The sequence below is a fragment of the Manis javanica genome, chromosome 4 (genome assembly GCF_040802235.1).
Source record: "Manis javanica isolate MJ-LG chromosome 4, MJ_LKY, whole genome shotgun sequence".
Lineage (NCBI taxonomy): Eukaryota > Metazoa > Chordata > Mammalia > Pholidota > Manidae > Manis > Manis javanica.
The window spans coordinates 16,955,180-16,982,984 of NC_133159.1; the positions used below are offsets into that span (position 1 = coordinate 16,955,180).

At 44.8% G+C, this 27,805-nt stretch overlaps 1 protein-coding gene across 1 annotated transcript; it reads right to left on the minus strand.

The window, feature by feature from the left end:
- Window positions 1–11,642: 11,642 nt before the first annotated feature.
- Window positions 11,643–27,327, minus strand: LACTBL1 (lactamase beta like 1). The gene is made up of 7 exons (XM_073232918.1): window positions 27,202–27,327; window positions 24,738–24,847; window positions 22,799–22,956; window positions 21,571–21,809; window positions 17,370–17,475; window positions 15,052–16,097; window positions 11,643–12,163 (listed from the first exon to the last, which is right to left on the minus strand). Exons 1-6 carry the CDS (start codon window positions 27,248–27,250, stop codon window positions 15,116–15,118), a joined length of 1,644 nt encoding a protein of 547 aa, XP_073089019.1. The 5' UTR covers window positions 27,251–27,327; the 3' UTR covers window positions 11,643–12,163; window positions 15,052–15,115.
- Window positions 27,328–27,805: the final 478 nt, after the last annotated feature.

Genomic DNA, 27,805 nt, shown 5'->3' on the forward strand with positions numbered 1-27,805 from the left:
AATGCTGTGAGCCACAGGGAAGTCACTTTACCTCTCTGAGCCTCAATGTCATCATCTAGAAAATGGAGATTCACTCATTTTTTTAAATTGAATCAGTATTTATTCATTGCCCACATGTGCTGGTCAGTTCACCTTGTGCTGGGAATAGAGCAATGAACAAATCAGGCAAAAACCCTTGTTTTGGGGGGCCAGACAGGCACTTAAACAACTGAACACGAATAGTATGTTAGAGATGAAGCCATGAAAAACACTTGCGGGAAATGGGTTTGAAGAATTCTCAAGGGGGGTTGCAATTTTAAAATAAAATAGAATAGCGGACACAGAAGAGTGCCTAATCTAAGACCCCATTGGCAAAATAATGGAGAACAGCCAAATTAATCAATGGGAATGGAATTTATAGAGTAGTTACTTCTAGGAAGTGAAGAAGGGAACCTCATGCAGGGCTAGAAATGCTCCGCTTCTGCATCTGGGTGGCACTTAGGCAGTTGCAGCCTAGGTTTAAAAAAATCATCACATATAAAAATTCATGTGCTTTACACATTTTACTGCATCTGTGTTATCCCTCAGTTTATAGGAACAGGGAGGTCCTCGTGGAGAAGATGACCTGTGAGCAAATACCTGAAGGGGTGAGGGAGCAAGGGAGTGGGGTCACTGGAGAGGGGACAGCAGGAGCAGAGGTGGAGGATGCCCGACATGGCCGACGAGCAGCAAGGACGCCAGGGCAGCTGGAGCAGAGAGAAGGGCGGGCAGGGGAAGGACTGAGGTCCTCTGGAGGCCATGATAAAGACAAACTCTCCTCTGAATGAGGTGAAAGCCCTTGGAGGGTCTGGAAATGCAAATGCTGTGATGTGACTTTTAAAGGGATCGCTCTGAGAGCTCTGCAAATGATGGTTGGGAGTGTACTGGGGCTCTCCAAGAAACAGAGCCACTAGGATATATATGAAGAGGTTTATTTCAAGGGATTTGCTTAGGCAATTTGGCTAGCAAATCCCAAATCTGCTGGGCAGGCTGTCAGGCTCAAAACTCTCGGGCAGGAGCTAATGCTACAGTTCAGAGGAATTTCTTCTTAGAGAAGATGAGGCCCACACAGATTATTAGCGATAATCTCCTTTACTTAAAGCCGACTGACTGTAGATGTTAAGCACATCTACAAAATCCCACCACAGCAACACCTAGAAGAGTGTTTGAATAACCAGTGTGGTGGCCCGGTCACATGCACAGCTAACATCACAGGGAGCAATGGTGCAAGTGGGAAGACAGGAAGTCACTACAGTACTGTAGGAGGTAGAGGACCGTGGCTTGAAACACCATGGTAGGAGTAGAGGTGGTGAGAAGGGATTAGGTTCTAGACATAGTGTGAACATAAAGCCAACATGATTTGCTGATAAACTGGATGTGGGAAAAAGTGGTGGCCCAGGGGTGTGGCCTGAGCAACAGTAAAGACGGAGCAGCCACTGAGATGGGCAAACCAGGAGAGAGCAGGTTTGGGGGGGCCTGAGCATTCTATATGGGATATAAGTTAGAGATGCCTCCTGAACATCAAGTAGGCAGTTGGATATGAGTCTGGAGTTAGAGTGGTAGTCAGGGGTACAGATGTAAATTAGGGAGTCTGGGGTTTGGCCAGGTGAGTACAGTAAAGCCAGAGAAAAACAAAAGAGCTGAGAACAAATGCAGGAGAGACCACAGCAACGGATGTGGGGGTTGTACAGAGAGCGGTGCAGCAGAGGGTGAGGACAATACAAAGGTGTAGGACCAATGAATTATTGTAGGGGGCTCCAGGGGCACTGCTGGAATGAGGATCCTGGAGGAAATGACCTGGGAAGATAGGAAGTAGTGATTGGAAATCGGGTTGCTTAAAATTAAGATGATGAAGGGATTGCTGTTGTCAAGGTCAAGGGAATGACTATAGGCAGTGGAGTGGACAGCAAGAGAGGAGGTCAAAGAACCGAAGGACTAGGGTTGCCAGCATCATCCCACGTGGTTCTTGAAAGCATCAAGTTATGCTGGAGAGGTTAGAAGACATGACAGCAAACCAGGACCAAAAATATCCAAGGCATGATGGGTAGGGGCCCCCAGGTTAGGTGGGAATCTGAAGAGAATTCTATGAGGAGGGTAGCAGGAGGTCTAACCTGATGGCCTGAGATTTAGGCAGAGAAAGCATAACAGACCTAACCTTGCAAGACCTTCATGAGGGTTAAATAGTTAATGGGCGCCAGAGTGTCCAACAGAGAACTTGACATACAGCAGGGGCTCGGTGCCACTCCCTTAGTGCCCCCAAGAGCAGCTCTGCTGCTGTCTGGGGGAATGGGAGGCAAGAGATGGACTGAAGGTTGAGCTCAGCCTTCCTTCCTTGGAGCCACTCTGCCCTCTAGGGATTGGGGCTAGTAACAGGCCAGAGCAGAGCCCCAGGGAGGAGGCTTGGCATCCTGGAGCTGGTGGGGATTAGTGAGATTTGACTCCCTGTCCGTCTGATCCCCACCCCAGTTGAAGTCCAGGCCAGTGTGTGAGGAGCCGGTGATAGGGAAGGAAGCAAAGAAGGTTGAACCAAATGCTATGCCCTTCTCTGCTGAATTTTCTCTTGAGTGTATATGCAATGTTTATCTTTGATCTTTTAAAAGACACCTCTTCCAATCTCCCCACTCCTGACTCATTAACAATACTGTGTCTCAGGTCCAGGCCACTGGCCACAGAAATTCTCTATGGTAAGAACTCAGGAGCACCCAATCTGGTTAAGATGAGGGACTATGAAAATTTTCTTGAGGCTGTAGTTACCAAGCCAGCATGCTATCTGTCTTTAAATTGCAAGTTTCTTGGGGGTGGCTTGGAGAGAGGGAAGGTGATGGAAACTGCCACCTCTTGGCACCACCACACACATTTTATCACTAAATGCTCACAGCCATCCAGAGATGGTTATTACTGGAGGTGTGCTGTTAAGTTTTAGCAACTAACTCTCCAAGTATAGTTCATGAACATTCATTGACTTTTCAAGTTAAGTAGTAAGATAAAGGTGAAACAGTGAAGGAACATGCTGAAATTTTACTCATTCCCCAATGACATGCATGACAGCTGAATCAGATAAAGTTTTCAAATACTGGAGTACTTCCTCAATTTTGTGTAGTGTTCACCACAACACACTTTAAAATTTAGTCTGCTTTAATATGTTATCCATCTGAAAAGATGCTCCACAGAACTAATCATCAGGGAAATGCAAATCTAAACCACAGTGAGGTAGTGCCTCACACCAGTCAGAATGGCCGCTGTCCAGCAGACAAGAAATGACAAGTGTTGGCGAGGATGTGGAGATCTGGGAACCCTCCTCCACTACCGGTGGGAATGTCAACTGGTGCAGCCACTGTGGAAAGCAGTATGGAGGTTCCACAAAAACTAACAACAGAAATACCATATGACCCAACATTTCCACTTCTGGGAATTTACCCGAAAAAAACAAAATCACTGATTTGAAAAGATCTACGCACCCCTTTATTTATCGCAACATTATTTACAATGACCAAGATACGAAAACAACTAAAGTGTCCTTCAATAGATGAATGGATAAAGAAGATATGGTACATACATACAATGGAATATTACTCAGCCATAAAAGAGGAAGAAATCTTGCTATTTGCATGATTTCCAACATGGATATACTTGAAGGGTATTATGCTAAGTGAGTAAGTCAGACAGAGAAAGACAAATACCATACGATTTCACTTATATGTGGAGTCTAAACAAAACAAAACAAAACAACCAAAATATAAAAAGACTCATAGACACTGAGAAGTGACTGGTGTTTACCATGGGGAGGGGGAAGGGAGGAGGTGGTGATACAGGTGAAGGAGACAAAAGGCACAAAATCTCAATCATAATATAAATTAGTCACAGGGATGAAAGACGAGCATAGAGAATATAGTCAATAATTCTGTAATAACTTTCTATGTTGACAATAACTGCACTAGTTGGGGTGAGCATTTAATAACATAGGTAACTGTCAAATCACTATGTTGTATACTTGAAACCAATATAATATTGTATATCAACTACACTTCAATTTAAAAAGATGTTATCCATCACTTTCTTCGATCTAGACAATAAACAAAGTAATAAATCAAGCCCAGATTTATAGCGGTTTCCATCTTCCGTGTGTAAATACTCCCACCAAGGCCAATTTCAAACTACCAACCTGAGTCAGTGAACAGACTTGGGAAGAGGTGTTCAGTAACCATCATTACATAGTGTTTCCAAAATTCAGATACAATGATGTAAATAACCTCAAGAGCACAGATAATAGTACATAGTACAGTGTAGTAAAATAATTAGGAAGTGACTAGTTTTGGGTGTTGTCTTTTTTTAATATAATTTATGCTATTGTAAATTTATCTACTCTAATTTCTAGTGATGGTGTTTTTAACAAGTGGTTCAAAAAATTCCTAAGTAGGTAACAACAGGCTTTAGCACAGCATTGTTTCATTTTACAACAGTGGGAACTGAGGTTCACAGAGACGGGTTGTCTAAAGCACTTAAGGTCAAGCTGACTCTGGCCTGTTTGGGATGATAACAGGTATATTTTACTCTAAAACTGAGTTCTTTCAAATGTTCCCTAGATTTTCAAACTCCCTTCTCAGAAAGTTCTGGTATATCTCCCCTCATCTTCTCTGTGTCCCTAGACCACTTCAGGGCAATATACACAATGTCCTCTTCCTCTTCTTCCCTCTTCAAAACCAGCCCTCTGGGAACACTAGCCTGAGGCTGGACCCTTCCTCACACTATTCCAGGGGCACTAAAGCTGAACCCCTGGTTTTGAGCCTCTGAGGCCAAAGAAGGAGCTCCCAGATCCAGAGGAAGGTGAGGGATGGCCAGCCCAGCCTGCACACACACGGTGGCCTGCAGGATAGGCCTGTATTTAGTTCATCCCTCTCGGTGCAGCGAGGAGCAGGAGAGAGAGCTGCGGAGCCCTGCAGAGCTGTGCTGGAATGGAAGCTCATCGATAAACTTGTGACCTTGGGCAAGTTACTTGCTTCCCCAAGTAAAGTGGGGCTTATAATCCCTACTGTCAGGATTGCTATGACAATTATCTAAACACAGCCTTACTTCTCTTCCCGGTTTCCTTAAATGGTGTGATTCAGTGGACACTAGGAAGCCTCTCACTTGTCCCTGATGCCTGGAATGCCACCATAAAGCACCGGCATTTGGGTTTCCAGCACTGTCACCTTCCAACTGTTCCTTTTAGATTCCAATACTCTTGGAGCAATAGCTGATAAATTTCCCCAGAAAGGAAACCCCAACACCCTGTTGTCTACACCACCTACAATCCCCTCTAGGTGACTGAGAGGCTCATGGTGTCCTGTAACCAGCCCTTAACACTTCTGTCCCAGGGACCACAAGCCTAGTCCAGGGGCTGGCTGAGGGAAGACTGTCCTGGTCCTCTTTCGGGCTCTGCCCCTGTGTCTCTGTGTGATCTCAGCAAATTACTTCCCCTCTCGGAGCCTCGTTCTCCCATTCTGCAGACATTTCCTGCTAGTGTTCTCACACCAGGCATGTGCCGGGCACTGCGGTATTGCTCGGGGGCAGGAGAGACCAGGTCCCAGCCTTCTGCAGGCCTTATTTAAGCAAATAAAAGGAATAATGGCAAATTGCCATAAGTCCTGGGAAGGAAACCAGCAGATCACTGATGCCAGTCAGGAAAGATGGTGGACTTTAGATAGAGTGGCAGGGGAGGCTTCCCTGGGGAGGAGAACTGAGTAGAGAGCTAACAGATGAGGAGGAGGAAGCAGCCACGTGAAAAGCCTCAGGGAACAGAAACGCAAAGGCCCTTTGGCTCCTCACCCACAGAAGGCGGGTGCTCCCCGCACACTGCTCCTCACTGCCCTGGGTTCCAAGGAGGTGCCCAGGGGATCTACAGGAGTCAGGGGATGGCCTTGTGGGCCAAGCTTCACCTCCCGACTCCATCTCCTCCAGAATAATGCTGCTTTTAACTGTTTTGAAGGTTGGATTTAGATGTTCAAAAAATTACACAGCAGAAAGATAATAGAAACCACTAGAAGTCATGTTACTCGTGATGATATGGTCGCTGAGGACTCTTCCAGTAATAAATCTTAGGATCTCTGCATTCATGAAATAAAGGAGGACTGCTGGGTTCACAGAGGAGGTAATGGACGCACACAGATGCCCTGGGAGCACAGGGCGGGGTGGGTGAACCTTTTGTCCCTGGCTATTCGAGCAGTGATTTGGGGAGTCAAAGAGCTTCTGTAACTACAAAAAGTGCAAACAGTGAGTCACTGAACCCTCCTGGATCCAAGTTTTCTCCCCCATGACGTGGGGTGTGTATGAGTTTCCTGTTGCTACATAACACATTACCATATAAGTACACAAACTAATCGTCTCACGGGTCTGTAAGTCAGAAGTCCAAAACAGGGCCCACTGGGCTAAAATCACGGTATCAGCAGGGCCCTGCTCTCTCTGCAGCTCTAGGGCAAAATATGTTCCAGCCTTTTGCAGCTTCCAGATGCTGCCTGCACCTTGGCTCACGGCCCCATCCCTATCTTCAAAGCCAGCAGCGTTGCATCTCTCTCTGACTGTACCTCACATATCCCTCTCTTTTGCCTTCTTCCACTTCTAAGAACCTTTGTGATTACACTGGGTCGACCCAGATAATCTCCCTAGATCAGCAACCTAATTCCATCTGTGACCTTAATTTCCCTTTGCCATGTTTTGTCCCATATTCACAGATTCTGGAGATGAAGATGTGGACATCTTTGGGGGGCCATTATTCTACCTACCACAGTGGGCTACATTCCCATTAATAGCCAACATTTCGAAGCTCAGCTCAGCTCCCAACCTGCTCGATAACAGGGTCTCCTTTGGTCCCCTTTCTGAGGCCCCATTTGGACACTAGTATCTCTTGGGAGAAAGGTCCTGGGGGAAAGGTAAATCTCTCCTTTAATTTACTCACCCGTTAGTTTATTCATTCCTTCATCTTTTCATCTATTATCTTTTTTATTCACCTGTTCATTTATTAATGTATTCATCCATCCACTGAGCCATCTACTGAACCATCCATTCATCCATCTGCTTATTAAAAAAAGAAAGAAAAAAAGCCCATCTTTTTGTGCCACAACCATCATATCCCCCCAACCTGTAAATCTTCCTGTATACAACAGTTCTCCTTCAGATGTCATAGGAGCTATGCACATTAAGCTCTTATGTGCGCCAGGCACTGCTTGGAGTCAGGTAGACCTAAGTTTGAATCCTGCTCCACTATCTTCTAATTGTATGATCTTGGAGAAGTGATTTTTCCTACCTCTGAAGCTGAAGCACCTTGTCTATAAAATGAAAATGTTCCTTCCTTCATGGGATTTCTGTGTGGATAAATCAAGATAATGTGAGTACTAAAGTGCCCAACATGGAGTCCAGCAAGTACCCATCCATCCACTCATCCTTTAATTTATCCAAGGATCTATCTATCTATCTAATGAGCTCTCCATTGAACCATCTGTCAATCTGTCCTTTAATTTACCCAACCATTAATTTATTAATTCCTTCATCTTTTCATCTATTATCTTTTTATTCACCTGTTCACTCATTAATTTATTCATCCATCCACTGAACCATTCACTGAACCATCCATTCGTCAATCTGCTTATTAAAAAAGAAAAAGCATGCTACATGGTTTAAATACATGCCTTCATTTAATCCTCACAACTCCACAAAGGAAGCAATACTAGCATTATTCCCATTTTATAGGTGAGAAAACTGACACACAGGGAGATTAAGTAATCCACACAAGGACTATTAAATGGTAGAGCCATGATAGACCCCAGCAGCCCACCTTCAGAATCCCGAGTCCTAACAATACACTGCTCTGCCACTACACAGGCCCGAGGAGCCTCTTCACCACTCGGAAGCACATCCTTAATTCCCTACACTACACACTGGACTGTCATTTTTAACAAGGCTTTACTAAAACTTCAGGAATAACGGAAAGGATGTTCAGCACAGAGAACACAACCCAAGAGCTCCTACAGGGTCTGCCTCAGGCTCCCAGGTTCAGCCTCAGTCTTGGTCTTCCTCCCATGCACAAACCCCTTACATGAAGGGTATATAGGAAATCTCTGTAATTTCCTCTTAATTTTGCTGTGAACCTAAAACTACTCCAAAAAATTAAGTCTTAAGAAAAAATAATAGAATTAAAAATCTCAAACTCCACTGCATCTGACAAGGGTAAATATTATTGCATCAAAATTGTTTCAGTTATATGAATGTATATGAATGAGAAATCTGTTTTCCACTAAAGGTCTAGGTAAGAAAAGTGGTTAAAACTGTGGTCTTATCCATACCAAGCACGCAGGTTAACAGGGACACACATCAAAATTGCAAAATACATGAAGCAAAAACTGATAGAACTGAAAAAAGAAATAGACAAATTTCACAATTATAATGGGAGACTTCAGTTTTCCTCTCTCAACAATTGAGAGAACTAGGTGGAAAATCAGCAAAGATAGAGAAAAACTCAACACCACCAAAAACCAGTGAGGTCCAATCAACATGTATAGAACACTCTGCCCAACAAGAGTGGAACACACAATCTTTTCAAATGTCCATGGAACATATACCAAAATAGACTATATCCTGGGCCACAAAACAAACCTCAACAAATTTAAAAATAATTGAAAAAGATACAGTGTGTTCTCTGACCACAATGTAATCAAACTAGAAATCAATAACCTAAAGATAAAAGGAAAGTCTCCGAACACTTGGAAACTAAACAATGTACTTCTAAATAATCCATGTGGTCAAAGAGGAGCTCACAAAGGAAATTTAAAATTCGACTTTAGTGAAAATAAAATACAACACATTAACATCTGTGGGACACAGCTAAAGCAGTATGAAGAGGGAAATTTATAGCACCAAATGCTTACATCAGAAAAGAGGAAAAGTCTCAAATGCATAATCTAAGCTTCCATCTCAAGAACCTAGAGGGAAAAAAATTCTAGAAAAAGAAGAGCACAATAAACCCAAAACAATCAGGGGAATAAAATGATACAGTAACAAAAGAAATCAATGAAATTTAAAACAGACAGCAATAGAGAAAATCAATGAGATAAAAATTAGTTTGTGAAATAATTGACAAAATTGACAAACATCTAGGGAGACAAACAAAGAAAAAAGAAGACAAAATTACCAATATCAGGAATAAAATGGAATATCAGTACAGACCTTGCAGGTCTCAAAAAGATAATAAGAGAATACATACAACAAACAACCCTACATGTAAAAATCTGACAACTTTAATAAAATGGAGACAATTATTTGAAAAGCATAAGCTACCACAACTCACATGAAATAGATCATTTGACTAACCCTATAACCACTAAGGAAATGGAATTAATATATATTTTTTAATTTCTGAAAAGGAAAATCTCAAGGCCCAGTTTCACTGGCAAATACTACCACATGTTTATAGGAGAATTAATACCAATTCTACCAATCTCTTTCAGGAAATAGAAAAGGAGGGAACATTTCCCAAATCATTTTATGAAGCTGGTTTTATCCTGCTACCAAAACCAGACAAAGGTAACAGAAAAAAAGAAGAAAAAGGAGGAGGAGGAATAAACTACAGACCAATATATCTTATGAATATCAATACAGAAGTCCTTAAAAATTTTCATCAATATATAAAAATAATTATATACCATGACCAAGTTATTCCCAGGACACAAGGTTGTCTCAATATTCAAAGTAAATGTAATCTACCAAATTACTAAATTAAAGAAGAAAAATTAATCTACCAGATTAACAGGCTAAAGATCGTATCAATTTATGCAGAAAAAACTTAAAAACTATCTTAAGGTTTTTAGAAATACCTGCAGAAAATTAGGAATCAGAGAATTTTCTCAACTTGAGCAAAGAGTCTCTATAAAAAACCTATATCTGACATTATATTGTGTGATAAAAGATTGAATGCTTTCCTCCTAAAATCGGGAACAAAGCAAGGATGCCCACTCTCACCAATTTTACTCAACATATTACTACTGGAAATAGTGAAATAAGGAAATAAAATGGAATAAAAGGGAAATATACTCTGGTTATGTAAGATCTTAACAGCAGGGAAAGCTAGGTGAAGAATACACAGAAATTTGCAATGCTCTGTAAGTCTGAAATGAGTTCAAAATTAAAAATTAAAAATATTTTAAAATGAAAAAAAATGGAATAAAAGACATAAAGATTAAAAAATAAGAAACAAAATTCCCTATTTGCGGATGACATATCAACATAGAAAATTCCAGGGAATCTAAAAACAAAAACAGGAACAAAACCTCCCAGAATGAATGAGTGAGTGCAGCATGGTCACAGAATTCACATACAAAAATCAACTGTAAGTAAAACAACAAATTTGACTGGATCTATATTGTCGGAACTCAACCAAGAATTAGGAGAAGTGAAAGTCGCAGTGCTCCAAAATCGTGCAACTATAGACTATCTACTGTTAAAAGAACATATGGGATGTGAACAGTTCCCAGGAATGTGTTGTTTTAATTTGTCTGATTTTTCTCAAACTATTCAAATTCAGTTAGACAATATCCATCATATTATTGATAACTTTTCACAAATGCCTAGGGTACCTAACTGGTTTTCTTGTTTCACTGGATATGGCCAGTAATTGTAGGTCTGCTTTTGTTATATATCTGTATTCCTATTCTGTTAATGTGCGTACGCAATTTAATTAGTAGTTTGTTAAAACCTATACATGCTTATGTTACTCTACAAGAAGTTATGTCAAAGAAATAATCTTCCCCCCCAAAAAAAAAAATCAACTGTATTTCTATATACTAGCAATGAGCAGTGTAGACACTCAAGTTAAAAATATAATGCCATTTAGAAACACTCCCCAAAAATGAAATACTTAGGTTTTAATCTATCAGAATTTATACAGAATTTATATGCTGAAAATCCCAAAATGTTGATGAAAGAAACCAAAAAAGATGTAAATAAATAGAAACACATGTTCATGAGTTGGAAGACTCAGCATTGTAAAGATGCCAGTCTCCTTAAATTGATAAACAGATTTATTGAAATTCTTATCGAAATCTCAGCAAGATATCTTGTAGACAGAGATAAGGTCATTAGGAAATATAGGTGAAAAGACAAATAATAGCTAAAATTACAATTTTGAAAGTGGGAGGAACCAGTCTCCCCAATTACAAGTCATACGTTAGCTACAGTAATCAAGACTGAGTGGTAGCAGTGCAAGGACACAGATCAACAAAGTAGGATGGAGAACTCAGAGCCCCACAAATATGCCCAGTTGATTTTTGACAAAGGTGCAGAAGCAACTCAGTGGAGGAAAAACAACCATTTCTTTTTTTTTTATTATTATTAAGGTATTATTGATATACACTTTTATGAATGTTTCACATGAAAAACAACACGGTTACTACATTCACCCATATTATCAAGTCCCCCCCACACCCCATTGCAGTCACTGTCCATCAGTGTAGTAAGATGCCGCAGAGTTACTATTTGCCTTCTTTGTGCTACACTGTGTTCCCCGTGACCCCCCACACCATGTGTACCCATCATAATACCCCTCAATCCCCTTCTCCCTCCCTCCCACCTGCCCTCCCCCACCTCTCCCCTTTGGTAACTGCTAGTCCCTTCTTTGAGTCTGAGTCTACTGCTGAAAACAACCATTTCAACAAGTGGTGCTGTAGTAATTCACAGGCAAAAGATGAATTTCGACTTGAACCTCATCCGAAAATGAACTCGAAATGGATCATAAATGTAAAACATAAAGTGTTAAAACTTTTAGGAAAACGCTGTAGGAGAAATCTTTGGGATTTAGAGTTAGGCAAAGTGTTCTTGGACTTGACATCAAAAGCATAATCCATAAAAGGAAAAACTGATAAAACGGGTGTATTGATTTCCTGAGCAGCTACAACAAATTATCACAAATCGGTAATTGTGATCATTCGTGGTTTAAAATAATAGAAATTCAATCCCTCACAGTTCTGGGGGCCAGAAGTCTGAAATCAGTCCACTGGGCCAAAATTGCTCCCTGGTGGCCAACAGAATCCTTGGCCTGTGGCTGCATCATTCCAATCTGTGCCTTCCTGGTCACACTGCCTGCTTCTCTTCCATCTGTGTTGAATCTCCCTCTGCTTGTCTCCTATAAAGATATTTGTGATTACATTTAGGGCCCACTCCAATAACTCAGGATAATTCCAATCTCGAACATCCTTTTATGTCCCATAAAAAAGAAGTCCTTTTATGTCCCATAATGTAACATTCACAGGTTCCAGGGATTAGGACGTGTACATCTTTGGGTGGGGAAGGGGAAGATTTATTCAGCCTACCACAATTGGACTTGGTCAAAATTAAATTTTTTTTCTCTGTGAGGATGAAAAGACAAGCTATAGAGAAGACAATATTCACAAACTATACATCTAACAAAAGATTAGTATGTAGAATGTACAAAGATCTCTCAAAACTCAATGGTTTCTAAAAATTCCATTAGAAAATGGGCAAAAAACACATTTACTTCACTGAAGAAGATATACAGACAGCAAAAAGCATGTGAAGAGATATTCAACATCATTAGTTACTAAGAAATTACAATTACACAAATAATACTAGTGATGATATCAAATACAGAAAAAAATGTGGGAAATTAGATAATTCATGTTGTAGTGGGTATATAAAATGGTATAGCCAGTCTGGCAAATAGTTTGACAGTTTCTTTTTTAAAAAAACTACCATTTAATCTGGAAAATTTATGTTCACACAAATGCCTGTAAACAAATGTTCATAGCAGTCTTATTCATAACAGCCCCAAAATGGGAAACAACCCAGATGTCCTTCACCAAATGAATGGCTAAACAAACTGTGGTGTATCCCTACCATGCAATTACTATGGTGCAACAAAAAGAAACAAACAATTGATAATTGTAACAACTTGAATGAATCTCTAAGAAATCAAACTGAGTGGGGAAAAAAAGTACCCAAAGATTACTCATTGAATGACTCCATTTTTATAATATTTTTGAAATGTCAAAATTACAGTAATGGAGAACAGATTGGTGGCTGCCAAGAGTTAAGAAGGGGGTGGAGTTGGCAAGCAAGTGGGTATGACTAGAAAAGGGCAACAGGAGGGATTCTTGTGCTGATGGGAATGTTCTGTGTCTTGACTGGATCAATGTCAATGACTTGCTTGTGATATTGTACTATAGTTTTGCAAGATGTTTCCATTGGAGGAAATTGCTGGGGTAAAGGATACACTGATTGGTTCTTACAACTGCATGTACATCTGCAATATCTCAAGATAAAAAGTTTGATTTTTAAAAGGGATGTAAGGTACCACCCCAAATTTTGTATTAGATTCAACAGGCATAAAATTCATCAGGATTTTAAAACCTCTGCTCTTCACAAGACAGTATTAAGACAATGAAAAAGCAAGCCAAAGACGGGGTTGGGAGGAATGTTTACATCTATCTCACAAAGGACTTGTATCCAGAGTATATAAAGATCGTTTACAATATGATAAAATACAGTTAAAACCACAGTGAAACAGGACTTCACAACCAATGGCTAAAATCAAAACGACCAACAATACTAAGTTTACTAAAGATGCAGAACTGAACTGTTACATATTGCTGGTGGAAATGTAAAATAGCACAAGGGCCTTGGAAAACTGCATGGCAGCCACACCTACATATCTACCCAAGAGAAATGAAAGCATGTATTCACAAAAGGATTTATACAGGAATGCTTTTTCACAACAGCCCAAATACAAAAACAACCCAAAATGTCTATCGACAGTGAATAGATAAAGAAATCTTGGCATATCCATATAATAGAATACTACTCAGCAAAAAAAAGGAACAAACTACTGATACACACAAAGACACAGATGAACCTCAAAACAGCATGCTGAGCAAAAGAACAGCAGGCACGAAATACTACACTGTATGATTCCATTTACATGAAATTCTAGATCAGTCAAACAATAGTGACAGAAAGTAGTTCAGTGGTTGCCTGGGCCTGGGTGCAGAAGAGGGGATTGACTGCAAAGAAACACGAGAGCTCTAGGGCTGATGGAAATTTCCCATACCTTGATTGTGATGGTGAGTATAAATATTTGTTAAAATCATCAAACTGCAATCCGTGGATGTTTTGTTGCCCTTGGGTAGCTTGGATTCATACTTAGTCTACAGGCACACACCTGATCATCTACATTTGCCCTCTTACGGCACTAAATTATGTTTTCTACCTTTATCTTGCATCTACCTACCACTTCAGCATTTTATTAAAAAATAATAATAATAATAAGGGAGAAATGTGGGATTCACATATAAATCATGTATAAAAATCAAACGAATAATCATATCTGACTTGATTGTTTATAGTTCATGATACGTGATCAAAACCGAAAGTTTCTGTGATGAATGCCCTTGCGCTGTTCACCATGTAAGAACTTACTCACTATGTAAGACCTTGTTCACCATGTAAGAACTTGTTCGTTATGCTTCAGAAGATTGGAGACTGTTGAGAATTAGGCTTGGGGTTGATTAATGACTGTGCACTGAGTCCCCTATACAGAATTTTATTGTTGTTAACAACAATTTGATCAATAAATATGAGAGATGCCCTCTCAAAAAAAAAAAAAAAGAATGGGTAGGTTTTATGTGCTAACATAGAAAGATCTCCATGACATATGATTAGATTTAAAACATTAAGGTGCAGAACAAAAAAAAAAGAAATCATCAAACTGCACCCCGCCAATGTATGCACTTTATTTTATGTAAATTCTAACTCAGGTGATTTTTAAAAGACACAATACAAGCCCATATTTTGTCATAGATTCAAAGACACAACTCTGTCAAACTGCTATTAAAGTTTCTAGTGCTTACTCTAAATTTCTGTATTAACCCTTGCACCCCCACGGATGATGAACAGATCGCAAACCGGCTGTGGCCAAGGGACCCCACTTGAGTAGCACCGCCCTACCCCACTTTGCCAACTACTCTGGTTCTCCAACAGACATCCCTGCAGCCTTACCTTCCGACCCTAGGCTGGGGAGCTGGGAGGCAAGGAAGGGGGTGAGTCGGGACAGAGCCCAGAATCACTGGGTCTTGAATCCAGGCCTGTGCGGCAGCCGCAGCACCCGGTACGTGTTGAGACCTGGCACGTCGAAGCCGGGGGACAGTCCGTGGCGGTCCAAGGGGTAGAAGTTGACAAGCTGCCCGTGCTGCGCCTCAAGGGAGAGCCAGGTGTCGCCGAGCGGCAGCGCGCACGGGAACGCGCGGGCCACGTGCAGCTGGAAGACGCGGCCGCGCACATGGCGCAGCGCCAGCATGCGGAAAGCGGGCGGCACCAGCGCCTCCACACGGGGCCCGAACTGGTGCAGGCGCAGCTCGCCCGCCGGCCCGGCGTGCACCTCGTAGAAGGTTAGGTTGGCGAAGGTGAAGTAGCCGGTGAAGGGGCGCGCACTGGGTGGCGGGGCCGGGCTGGGCTCGGCCTCCCGAAGGGCCGTCTCCATGGCCGGCAGGAGCAGGTCATAGGCCTGCGCCACCAGGTCGGGCCCGGGCGGCCGCGGCCCGGCCAGGAGCAGCACGAGGCCCAGGCGCAGCGGCGGCACCAGGGAGAAGGTGGCGGCGTAGCCATCCAGGTCGCCGTCCTTGCGCACCACGCGGTAGCCCCGCTGCGCGTGGAACTCCCACGGGGTGCCCGTCTCGTTGGCGAAGTAGGCGCCCGGGCAGGCCAGCAGCGGCGCCAACAGCGTCTTGGCCCCGTCGGGCCGCAGGAGCCGCTGGGGGCCGCTGCCCAGGAGCGTCACGGCCAGCTTGGCCAGGTCGGCGGGGGTGGAGTACATTTGGCCAGACGGGCGGTACCAGCCCAGGTCATACAGCGGCGCCGGCCGCCCGCTGCCGTAGAAGCCGACTGCCAGGCGGGCGCGCACGAGGTGCGTGAGGTCAAAACCAGTGTCCACCATCCCCAGTGGCTCCAGTACATTCTCCGAGATCCAGCGCTGGTAGTCACCCTGGGCCGTGTGGGCTGCCAGAACGTGGGCCAGAAGCGAGAAGGCTAGCGTGCTGTAATGGCACCTGAAAGAGGAGGCATGAAAACTGGGATGTGTCTCCAGGCCCTAAATAGCCCCTTCCTACTTGCTCAGACTGTCTGAAACCTCACCAGAGTTTTATTGGACTGAGTGGGACAGGGAAGAAACCTGCTTCACTGCACCCCAGATGGCCAGACTCAGCGGTTTTGGAGATCACTATTCTATGTCCGGAATGAGGAAGGCCTAAAGAGGGGCAAACAGCAGATTGGGGAAGAGCTGGGCTCTGCAATTCACCTGGGAAAGTAAGACAAATCTTATTTGTTTTTCACACTTCTGAATGGGTATCTTTACACTTTAGTACGATTTACTTTTTCAAATGGAAAACTAGGGTCTTGGACTGCCCTGGGGGGCATATGAGAGCGACCATAAAGCTCAGGGGTAACAAATAGGGACAGGATTTCACTCTGCCCATCTTCCAAGCCATGGCAGACACCAATAATCAATAAGATATCTCATTTCTTCCCCAGAACAGATACAATTTCAGAATCTCTAAAATAGTACTTCAAGACAATACAGGGATGAATGAAAATTCACAAATCCTATTGGACTTTGCTGAATTCTAGCCCATTCCCCCTTTTTTTACAGATGAGGAAGGTGAGGTTCACAAAGGCAAAGTTAGTGGCAGAACTGGAAGAAGGACTCCAGCCTGCACATGTCCAAGTATTACCTGGATCCTTTCTTCCATAAGAGAACTGGGCCCTGAGATTCAGTATTTGGAGAAGCAGAGAAGCAAATTTGAAAAGAGACCCTGCCCAGGGCCAGCAGGCCTGGAAGGCTGCCTCTGAGGCAGGGGAATGCCAGCTGTCCTCTTTCCAGCTCGGCAGACCCACTGCTCCCAGACCGGGGCTTCTTGTTCAATGGCCTCCCTGCTACCCCTCGTCTTGTCACCATCCCATTTATTTTCACCATGGCTCTTCACTGTTCACTCCCAAGGATGCAAACTCCACAAGGAGAGACCTGATTGGATTCGTTCACTGCTGTATCGCAGTTGAGCACGTTCTGGGCACAGAGTAGGTGCTCAATAAATGTTGAACTGATGAATGGGAAGAACACAAGGTTCAAACAGAACTGGACCTGGGCCCAGATCCCTCCCGTGTTGCTGTGCTGCCCCTCTCTGGGCCTCAGTCTTCCCAGTGGTGGAATGGGGCTTGCATTCAGCAATCCTTGAGGTCTCTCCTTGCTCTGGCTGTCTAGTATGAGGTGACACAGTCTCTCAGGAGGTTCCTAACGATGGCAGGGCATCAGGCATGCTCCTCACCTGGTTCCCGGGTCTGCCACCAGGACATCATCCTTGAGCAGGCTCAAGGCCTCCTGGGTGCTGCCCCTCCACAGCAGCGAAGTGGAGCGGAGCCTTCTGGGCAGCCCTGGGGAGGAGCAGTGGTCAGACCTGCTGGACCAGCTGAAAATGGGATGGTGGGACCCTGGGTGCACTCCCTCCCCCACCTGCCATGGGTTGAGAGATAACAAAATCACACAAAAAAAGGCTAGCATGTACTCTAATCCTGCCTGTGTTTCACTGGACAAGTCACTTAACCTCTCTGAGCTCCAGTCCCCCTCATCCATAACATGACAGAAATAATTTCTGTATCATAGGGCTGATGTGAGGATTAGATGAGATAAAATGCTTAACCTGGTGCCTGGTCATAGTAATTGCCAAGAAATAATTATTATCATCAACCATAGAAGTTTGATTCCACAAAATTCTTAAGGTCAGTGCCCAAACAGGTTTTGTGGAACGGGCTCCTCTGACCCCTTGGAATATTCTGTTTACTGGATATGACAAGTATTGGGTGGACCATAGGATCAGGATTCTTTCCATTGATCCACTCAACAATAGCTTTCAAGCATCTATTTTGTGTCAAGGACTGTTCTGGGACTAGGGATTCAATAGTGGACAAAACAAAGTCTCTGCCCAGGTGGAGTTTACGTTCTAGTGGAGGGGATAGATGATTAGAAAATAAATATTCATGCTGTGGAGAAAAACAATTCCATGTAAGAAGGGAGGGACTGTCCTTTTATACAAGGGTGGTCAGAGGAAGGGCCTCACGAAGGTGACCCTTGAGCAGGTGAGACCTGAAGGAGGTGAGAGAGAGAGCCATACAGTTCTGTGAGGAAAGACTCAGGCAGAGAGAAACAGCAAGTGCAAAGGCCCTGAGGCAGGAATGTCTTGACATGTTTGAAGAACAGTAGGGAACAGCCCATGTGGCTGGAGAGGAGTGAGAAAGGGGAGATTTTGGAGGTGGGAGATACTGGGGGAAAAGGCATCAGATCCCATAGGGTGCTCTAAGCCACTGGAAGGACTTGGATTTTTCTCTGAGTGGGAGAGGGCCACCACAGGGGTTTTCAGTGGAGGAGTGACATATTTTGATACATATTTTATCAGGGACATATTTTATCAGGGTCGCTCTGGGTGCTGTTTGAAAACAGACTTTTGGAGGCAATGACAGGAGGGAAGCGTGTAAGGAGACTTACAAAAATCTATGTTTAAATGATTGTGGCTTGGACTTGGGTGCTAGCAGCTGAGATGGGGAGGAGTGCTTGGATTCTGGACATATTTTGAGAGTAGAGCCAACAGAATTTGCTACTGGAGGCAATGTGGAGGGTGTGCGAGTGAGAGGTATCAGGGATGACTCTTAAGACTTTTGGTCTGAGCAACTGTGGGATGGAGTCCCAAGTCCTAGGTTTTAAGTTCTGACTCTGGCACTTCTTGCTGTGTGGCTAACAAACTATGTGCTTTACCTCTCTGGGCTCCACTTGCTCATCTCTAAGTGGGCTGAAGCACCTGCTGTGGTTTCCCTGGAAGGGGATGTTGCAAGGCTTAACTCAAAGAAAAGATGAAAAGCTCCAGGAATGGATTAAAACTCTAGATTAGGGTGCAGATCAATCATAAAAAACATTGAGAGCCTAGAATAGCTCAATTCAGGCAGCCATATGCTTAGCTAGTCCCTTGGGACTGAGGTGAGACTACATTAGGATGTTTTTAAATCGACCAAATACAGAGCCCTGTACTGGGTGCCCTGTGTACAGATGAACAAGAGTGTGCAGTGCACCCCTGGAGGGGGCCCTGGAGTCCGAGTTATAACCAGGGCAACTTTAACTGGAATCTCATGGAGGACAAGCCTCAAGGCTCCTCCCCTGCAGGGCCCCTTCCAAGGCTTGTATGTAATTTTGAATTTTTAATACTGTATTCTTTTGTTTTTTTGTAATATTTTTTATTAAGGTGTCATTGACATACACTCATGAAGGTTTCACATGAAAAACAATGTGGTAACTACATTCATCCATGTTATCAAGTCCCCCCCATGCCCCATTGCAGTCACTGTCCATCAGTGTAGTAAAATGCCACAGAGTCACTATTTTGCCTTCTCTGTGCTACACAGTCTTCCCTATGATCCCCCCCACACCATGTGTGCCAATCATAATTAATACTGTATTCTTAAAGAAGACCCCCAAAACTATAGCAATGTCAGGCTCTACGAAACCTAGTCTACCTGTGGCTGTAATAACCAGAGCTACACGAGTACTAGCTGTGTGCCAGGTACTCTGCTCGGTGCTTTACACACAGCTCATTAAATCCCCAGAAACGTCAACCACAGTCATTTTACAAAGGTGGAAAATAAGGCTCAGAGAAGTGAAGTGACATGCCTGAGCTCACACAGCTTGGAGGAGGCAGAGCTAGGGTTTTAGTGCTTATACCCTTAACCACCGGGCTGCCCTCCCCCAAGCAGACTCTCTCCTGTCCTGCCTGGGCTGCCTCTGGCGGCTCCCTCCCCTTGCTGAGCCTTAGGTTCACCACCCATCCGTTGACTGAGACCTCAGGCCTCACAGTACTCTGTAAAATGAAATGGTAAGCACTTGTGAGAGACCCCTACCTTTTAAAGTTGATGGGTTTGTGACCACAAATAAGAGCAACAGAAGGCATTTTGGGGTGGAACAGGCGGTGCCTGCCTCTTTCCCTTAGCTGGTTCGGTCACCACTCAGCCCAGCCGCGCTCCTACCCCGACACACACCTCTTTAAACCAGCCCTCTCCATTCACAGGGTGCAGATAGGCGTCAAGACCCATGGAGGAGCCTTCAAAGGCTTCCAGTTCCTCAGCATCCAGCCTGTTCCTGATTCAGTTCTAACCAGTTCCTGCCCTCTGGCTTTGTCTCCCTGTTCCCCAGCCTGTTCCTGCCCTTCTCCCATGTCCACTTCAGCTTGGCTTGTTACAGCATTATCATTATTTTATGATTTATTTTTAAGAACTCATTTACATGATTCCAAATTCAGAAGACACCAAAGGGTATACAATGAAACATTTTCCTCTTACCCTTCCTCCCAGCCTCCAAGTTCCCCTCCCTGGGGGTAACCCAATGTTTCCGTCTCTTCAGTTCCCTTCCAAAGATATGTGATGCATGTTTGAACATATATACACACACACACATGTCCATTACACATACATGTTACATATGCATTCATATACACATATAAATTATGGTATATATTGTTTTGTTCATGTGGTAGCATAGGATATATGCTTTTAAGAGCTTTTTCTCCCACTTATATTTTATTCCATCTCAGTACATAAGGAATATTATTACCCTTTTTCCTAGTACTACCTAGTTTTTGATTGTGTAGTTGTGTCACAGTTTAGCCATTCCCCTATTTCTAGGTATTTAGACTTCAGTCTTTTACTATTACAAACAGTGCTGTAATGAATAATTGTATACATTCCTCATACTGCACATGTGTGAATACATCTGTAAGAGAACTTCATAGAAAGGTAATTTCTGAGTCAAAGGATGTATACATTTTTTATGATAGGTATTACCAGTTGCCTTCCTACCAATTTATGGGTAGCACCAATTTAAATTCCCACCACTGACGTATGAGAGGGTCTATTTCATCATAATCTCACCAACTCAGTGCACCCACCATTTTGGTCTTTGCCAATCTGATAGGGAAAAAATGTCTCTTAGTAATTCTAATTTGCATTTATTTTGCTATGAATGAGGTCGAGCATCTTTTAATATGTTTTAATATTCTTAAGAACTGTTTGTGAACTGTCTGTTCCTATCTTTTATCTTGTTTCCTATTGGGTTATTGGTCTTTGTATTGATTTGTAGGTGATCTTTATATATTAAGGTAAATTAGTTCTTCATTAGAAAATTATAGGACTGTTCTTCATTATAGAATTACAGAATTCCCTACCAATGTTGACTCGTTGCTAAACCTAATAAGCAGATCTTCACCCATCAACTTGCTTTTTATCGGCCAACTGATCTTGATTTGCCCATTTGATCTAAATTCCCAGGCTTCACCTCAGCTTTTACCTTACCAATCTTTCTACCTCTGGCCCACCACCCAAGGAGGATGAGAGGGAGGCATGGCCAGTCCGGAAGCAGAGCTGAGAACCTGCTCCCTGGTTCCCCCACCTGAAATGGCTTGAGCTGAGCTAGATAAGTTCAGAGCCACTTACCTGAGAGCTGGCTGGCCATCCTTCGGAGGGTGACTGGAGAAGGCCTCGGGGCTGGGCCCTCCTCCTCCAGCCCATCCATCTTTCTCTGCAGTTTGGGGGCTGATGCCATGCCCAGTGGGTTGTTAATGGTGAAGGTGCTGGCGTACCGCTCCAGAGGGTCATCTAGAGAGGCTACAATGCCCTTCTCCCACAGGCGGTACAACATGAGGACTGGAAAGATCTTAGAGATGCTGGAGATCCTGGGCAGTGTTGGGTGCATAAGGGTGCAGAGGGCATGCTGTTGACCCCATAGCCCACCTCTACACTGGGTCCCCAGCTTCCAACTTTCTGCAACTTTGTTCTAGGAAAGCAGTGAGTCCACCCTCATTCAGCATCTCAGATAGAAATCCACCAGCCTTGGGATGCTTGAGAACCTACCAGAGGCAGTAAGGGACTGGGCTGGATGGACACTCTTGAGTACCTGCCCCGTGCCAGGCTCTTCACCAGGCCCTTCCCATTCTGGGACGGACCTGCGGTGGGATCATATCTCTGCCTCTCACTAGCTGAGTGGTCTTGGGCAAGAACTAGAAATTCAGTTTCATTGTCTCTTTCACAGGTTGTAGAAAAGATTGAATGAGATTGGGCATGTAAAGTGCTTGGCAACATACCTGGAGATAGTAAGTGCTTGATAAGTGACAGCAAATGTAATTGTTGGCCCCAAGCCTGGCACACAGCAGGGACAGTGTGAATGGAACCCCTGTAATCCTTACAGTATCTCTGGAAGAGAATGTGTTTACTTTGCACTGTGAGCTTTAAGGATCTTTCAGGCAGCACCCAGGGGGAGAGTATGCAGCAGAAGGTCCCAGATTGCTTCCATCTAGGCCACTGTTATCAACTGACAGAGGCCTGGGTCAAGGGCCCAGCAACTGGTTAGGGTTCCTTTGTGGCATATGGAAGCAGAGGTGGGAAAGAATGGCACATAAGTCTTTTCTGGTTAGGGAGGTTTGAAGCTAAGGGCTCTCCAGAAGGGATTCCTTCTTGACCTATTAACTCTTTGTTGTGATGTTGGGCAATCACTGGCCCTCTCTGAACCTCAGTCTCCTCATCTATAAAATTATCCGGAGTTAATAAAGGGTCCTGGCAGCTTCGACCCCCAGTCACAAGTCTCTTGAGTCCCCCTACCTCTTAAGTCCCCCTTGTCCTCCCATCCCTGTCCCCTTCCCAGGACCCTGGAGGTCACCCGGCTGACCGGTACATGGTGTACTCATTGGGGGGCCCAGAAGCCGGGTCTGAGCCATTCTTCTTCCCAAAGTTCCCGGTCCAGAGCACGGTGTCATTGTGGATGACAACTGCAGACATGGCTGCCAGGCCTGGGGCTGACAGTGCCTGGCGCAGGAGCTTGTCCACCTTGGAGGAGGAGAGCAGGAGGCTCAGAGTGCGGGCACAGAGACACACCCCACTTGTCATTCTGCACACCCTGCCCATCCCACGCCACACTGCACACAGCACCCTTGCCTGCTCCCCCCACCCCCCACCAACCGTTGCTGTAGAAACACACTGAGCCTCCAGACCTCAGGTTCTTAAACCATTCCCCACAGGGGGGGGAGGCCCCCCCGGCTGCTGCCAGGGCCGCTCCTCTGGATTTGTTTAATCCATAGGGCTTCCTCATGTGATTTTTGTTCAAAGAAACATTTCTTTAGCAAAATATAAAAGGAGAAGAGGTCAAAACTACTGATCTAGTGGAGCCCTGGTCTGACACCCTAGAAAATAGCCAATAGGCCTAGTCTGCACCCCTCCCAGTATTGGGAAATTCACTATTTATAGACAAGATTTTTTGAAACATTTATTGAAAAGGCCTCATTATTTTCAAAGACGAAGTATAATGATGGTGATGACAGCTAACGTTCGTTGAACATTTAGAATATACTGGGGACAACAGAAAGTGATTCTCATACATTGTCTCATTTAATTATCATAACATGCTAGTGCTGATTTCTCCCCATTTTACAGATGAGAAAATTCCATCTGTGAGATAGGAAGTGACTTGCCAAGGGGCTAATGGTTCTGGAATCAGGATTAGAAGCCCATGCCAACACCAGCCCTAGTTCCTAATTAACTGCCAGAGGACCTGCCTGAGCGATTTCACGTATCCTGAATTGAGCTCTGCCAACCTATGGTTTCCACCTCTGCACTAACTTTGCCTCTCTCAGCCTCAGTTTCCTCCTCTGCAGATAGGGATACAAGAGGTATCCATGGTTAGAACATTCCAGTGCGCACCAGAAGGCAGCTATGGTTGCTATTATTGCTTTTTTTGTTTAATTACTACACCCCTGGGAACCACACAGCAGCCTTCTGCTCGCTCTTCACTGAAGCTCTTCCCGTGTCTGCAGTCAGCGATTGTCTCTCTCTGCACTGGTCTACGCCTTCTCTTATGTGGACGCATCTCCCTCCTTCCCTTCAACTGTCCGTTGGACAACCCACATGCTGCTGCTCATAACACTTCCAATCCTATTGCATTTGTCTGTGCGTCTCCTGAGGGAAGTGACCCAAGCACGTGGGGTCTGATCGGCACGGAGCAGAGCTGGCTGACATCGCCCTCTAGTGTTAAGCCATCCTGCCATGGTAAAAGCTGTGTTGTAGGGTGTGTGTTTTTTATTGTATTGCAGTAGCTTCTGTGATATGGGCCCTGTCATTACTTCCATCTCATCTCTCCCCCAACCAGACTGACTTCCCTCATAGATCTCTGTAAGTACCTTGGACTCACTCTGCTGCCTCTGGGTCTTTGCACATGCTGGTCCCTCTATCTGGAGCATATCCTTCACTCCCTCCAGCTCCTTATGATAAAACATGCATATCATCTGGGTATCTCCTACTAGTCCACCTCTCAGTTTAGACACCACTTCCTCCAGGACCCTTCCCTGACCCCAAGGCCCTTTCCTTTGTGCCTCCACAGGCTCCTAAGCTTTCTCTATCAACACTGTTATGCCTGTGTTATAAATGTTTATTGTCTTGACTATTCCCTCACTCCTGGACTATAGCTTGTTGAGAGCAGGATAGCATCTTCCTGCCAAACCCCCTGGTGCCTAGCACAGAGTGGGGTTCAAGAACTGCATGTTAGAGAGTATGCCTTCCCCTTCATCACCCAGGCCTCGTCCACACACCCAATTCCCTCATGGGTCTTCACTGACCTTTTCCAGGGCCTTCTTCAACACGGGGAGGGGGTGGGCCAGAGGCACAGGCTCAGGGTGCTGGGGACACATTCTCACAGGGGCAGAGGTCACCTCTGGTCCCAAGGAGTCTGGAGGGAACATCACTTGGTGAGTGGGGGACAGAGATCAGGACAGAAGCCTAAGGGTCATGCTAGAGGAGGTGGGAAGGTGGCAGTAAAGGCCAGAGCCATGCCTCAGGCCAGCCCTCCCAGCCTTACCAGGAGCAGGTAGCCATGGGCAGCAAGGGGACAGGCAGAGTGCTTTCACCTACTGCTTGGCCATTAAGCTGCCAATTAGGCCAAGGTTCCCATTGGCACCCTTTCTCCATTGCACAACTGACTTCCTCCCTCCTTGTGGTCAGCCGACTTAGACTTAAGTTCTAGCTCCTTGAGGCAGGCTTGTTCATGTCTGTCTGTCTGCCTCTCTTTCCCTAGTTCTAATTATCTGGTTGGAGAAGTGGACTTGGGGTCCCATTAGGCTCCAGCCTAAACCCCAGGGGAAAACTCATTCTACCACCAGAGCCGTGTGTCCAGCCCACTGGATACTGAGTCCTGTTCTTCTTTGGTCTGAGCGAGCATAGGGCTTCCTTGGAACCTCAGGGGAGAAGGTGTGTGCCTTAGCAGGTCAGGATTCAGGCTGTGAGATCATCACAATGGCCCCAGACCCCCTTCATCCTCTAAGGACAGTATAGGGTCCTAGGGATATGAACACCCTGGAGAGCCACAGCCCCTCCTGAGTCCTTCCATTGCCTCCCCAGATTACCCATAACTCAGAGAAGTCTCTCTTAAGGGGCATTCACTATGACCCTACATTCTCTCAGCTCCTCTCACCTCTTGAATCTGGCCAACAGAAGGAGGCCAAATTGATCACTTGCCTTCCAAAGTTAGGTCTCAATCGGGCCTCTGCTCCCTGGGAACACTGCCTCCCCGTGGACAAGTCTGGGATTGCAGCCTAAACTCTCCCAGATGACGAGTCCCCAACACTGGAGAGAGCCCAGAGGAGGCCCGCAGCAGAAGTGCCAGCCAGCTCACAGAATCGTGAGAAATAATAAATCCCTTTGTTTGAAACCAGTAGCTTTGAGAGGATTTTGTTACTTAACATTAGACAACTGATATGGTCCCAAACAGGACAATTACCTTAAGAAGTTCTCAACAACTCCATGACATGAGTTTAACAATTGGAGTAGGGAGGTCTCAGCCAAAGTCTAAGCTTTGCTCAGCCTGGGATCCAGATAGGGCTGGTGTGTCTACAGCATGCATTAGTGTGCACACGCATGAAAAATCACCTGGGAAACTTAAAATGCAGATTTGACTCAAGAGATATGGGGTGGGGCCTGGGCATCCATCCCCATTTCTAACAACTCTCAGGAGATGCCCATGTGAGGGTGAGACTGGGATCATTGTGGTCAGCAGACCCAGCACAAGTCCATGAAATGTTTGTTTTCCATTTGAGACAAATTAAGTACAAAATTTGAAAGAAAGCATTTAGAAACGTTTATAACAGTTTGACAAGAGTAATTTTGTGCCTACTGAATCTATTCAAAACTTAAGCTTCTATTTTTTAGTCTTTTTCTCCAGTAATTTATCTAATCATACACTTTTATGTATTTATAGTAATATTGGCCTACTATGGATTGGTAGTTTGAGAAGCATGGCCCTAGAGGACATGCTGACCTGCCCGCTTGCCTGAGGGAAAGAAGCTCCCAATAAAGGAATTTACCATAGGAAAAAAAAGGTTGGGGTGGAAGATGAAGGAAATAAAAGGAGCCATTTCTGCAAAAATCTTTGGTACTTTGGGAGCCCAGGCCACTTCATGGAGCCTTCGGCATCTGTAACCCAGGATGACTCAGAGGAATGGAGAGACAGTTTCCCCAACTTTAGAACCTGAGATTCTGGACCATCCAGGAAGGATGCCAGCAGGTCGAAGGTTCCAGGGGTTGCTATAGCAATAGAAGCCCTGGTGACATTACCAGCAGTGGTGGCCCATTTGCCCAGCCTTGACCAGCCCAGGATGGAGAGACTCTGAGAAATGGCGGCAACTGCTGTCCGTGGACATCTGTATTATTCCTCCCAGGGTCTTAGATATAGTTGGAGAGGGTCCTTAGAGAGGGGTGGGGCCTGGAGATCCTACCAGAGGACTGAAGGCAGAGCAAAAGAAACTCTATTCACACATTTTGTTGGGGACCCTGAGTTTTACACCTGGACTGAATGACTTAAGGAAAACCTAGTGACGTTAGGATCCTCATTTTATACACAAGGGCACCAAGGCAGAGAGGTCAGGTAACTGGCCCAAAGATGCATTGACAGTTGAGTCAGAATGGAGGCCAAAGTTTCTGAATCTAAATTTTGTGGTTCCCCCACTACACCTTCAGATCAGAAGTGGCAGCTCAAAGCTCATGATGACCTGTGGGGGTGGGGAGAAACTCAGATGTTCGTGCACTCACCGGTCTTCAGCTTGGGGAGGTGATATTGCCACAGGAAGCAGCCGGTCATGAGCACAGAGAGCAGGAAGAAGAAGCTGCAGCAAGCCGGGAAGAGCCACTTCTTTTTCACTTTCAGCAGACTGAGCTTCTGGCCAGCCTGGAAGGGCAAGGACACAGGCCACTGTCCCCATGGGGGTCATCCAGATAGAAGAGAGAGGGAGACCCCTATGCTGGCTCCCCTCCTATGCCTTGGGTTTGCCCAGACACCATGAGAGCCGAGAATTTGGGGTAAATTTCACACTGGTAAAACCAAGGTCCTTCCTAATACAACTCCTTCAACAACTTTGCCATGCATATACCTCTGCACCTCTGTGACTTTGCATAGCCTGTTCTGCTGGGCATGCCCTTCCTCTCCTAAGTACTTAGTGAAGCATCTAAAACCAGTCCAAATGCCACCCCCTCCATGCTTTCCCCAACTCTCCTCTCCTAGGTCTGCTCAAAGGCATGTGGTACAAGCCTCTGTTAGGGTACAAACCCAGCTCACTCTCTTGTACAACAGTTGTTCTCCCACTATCAGCTGATCTACCCAGTGCAGTGTGAGTTCTCCAAGGGCAGCTCCACTTCA

What these genes read in the sequence shown, in the direction of transcription:
- LACTBL1 (XM_073232918.1), bottom strand. Translation starts at nt 27,250, where the DNA reads ATGACCGGCTGCTTCCTGTGGCAATATCACCTCCCCAAGCTGAAGACC. An exon ending in GATGGCCAGCCAGCTCTCAG is followed by an intron (nt 17,476 to 21,570) that starts GTAAGTGGCTCT and finishes GCTCCTCCCCAG; the next exon opens with GGCTGCCCAGAAGGCTCCGC. An exon ending in GTGGCAGACCCGGGAACCAG is followed by an intron (nt 16,098 to 17,369) that starts GTGAGGAGCATG and finishes CTCCTCTTTCAG; the next exon opens with GTGCCATTACAGCACGCTAG.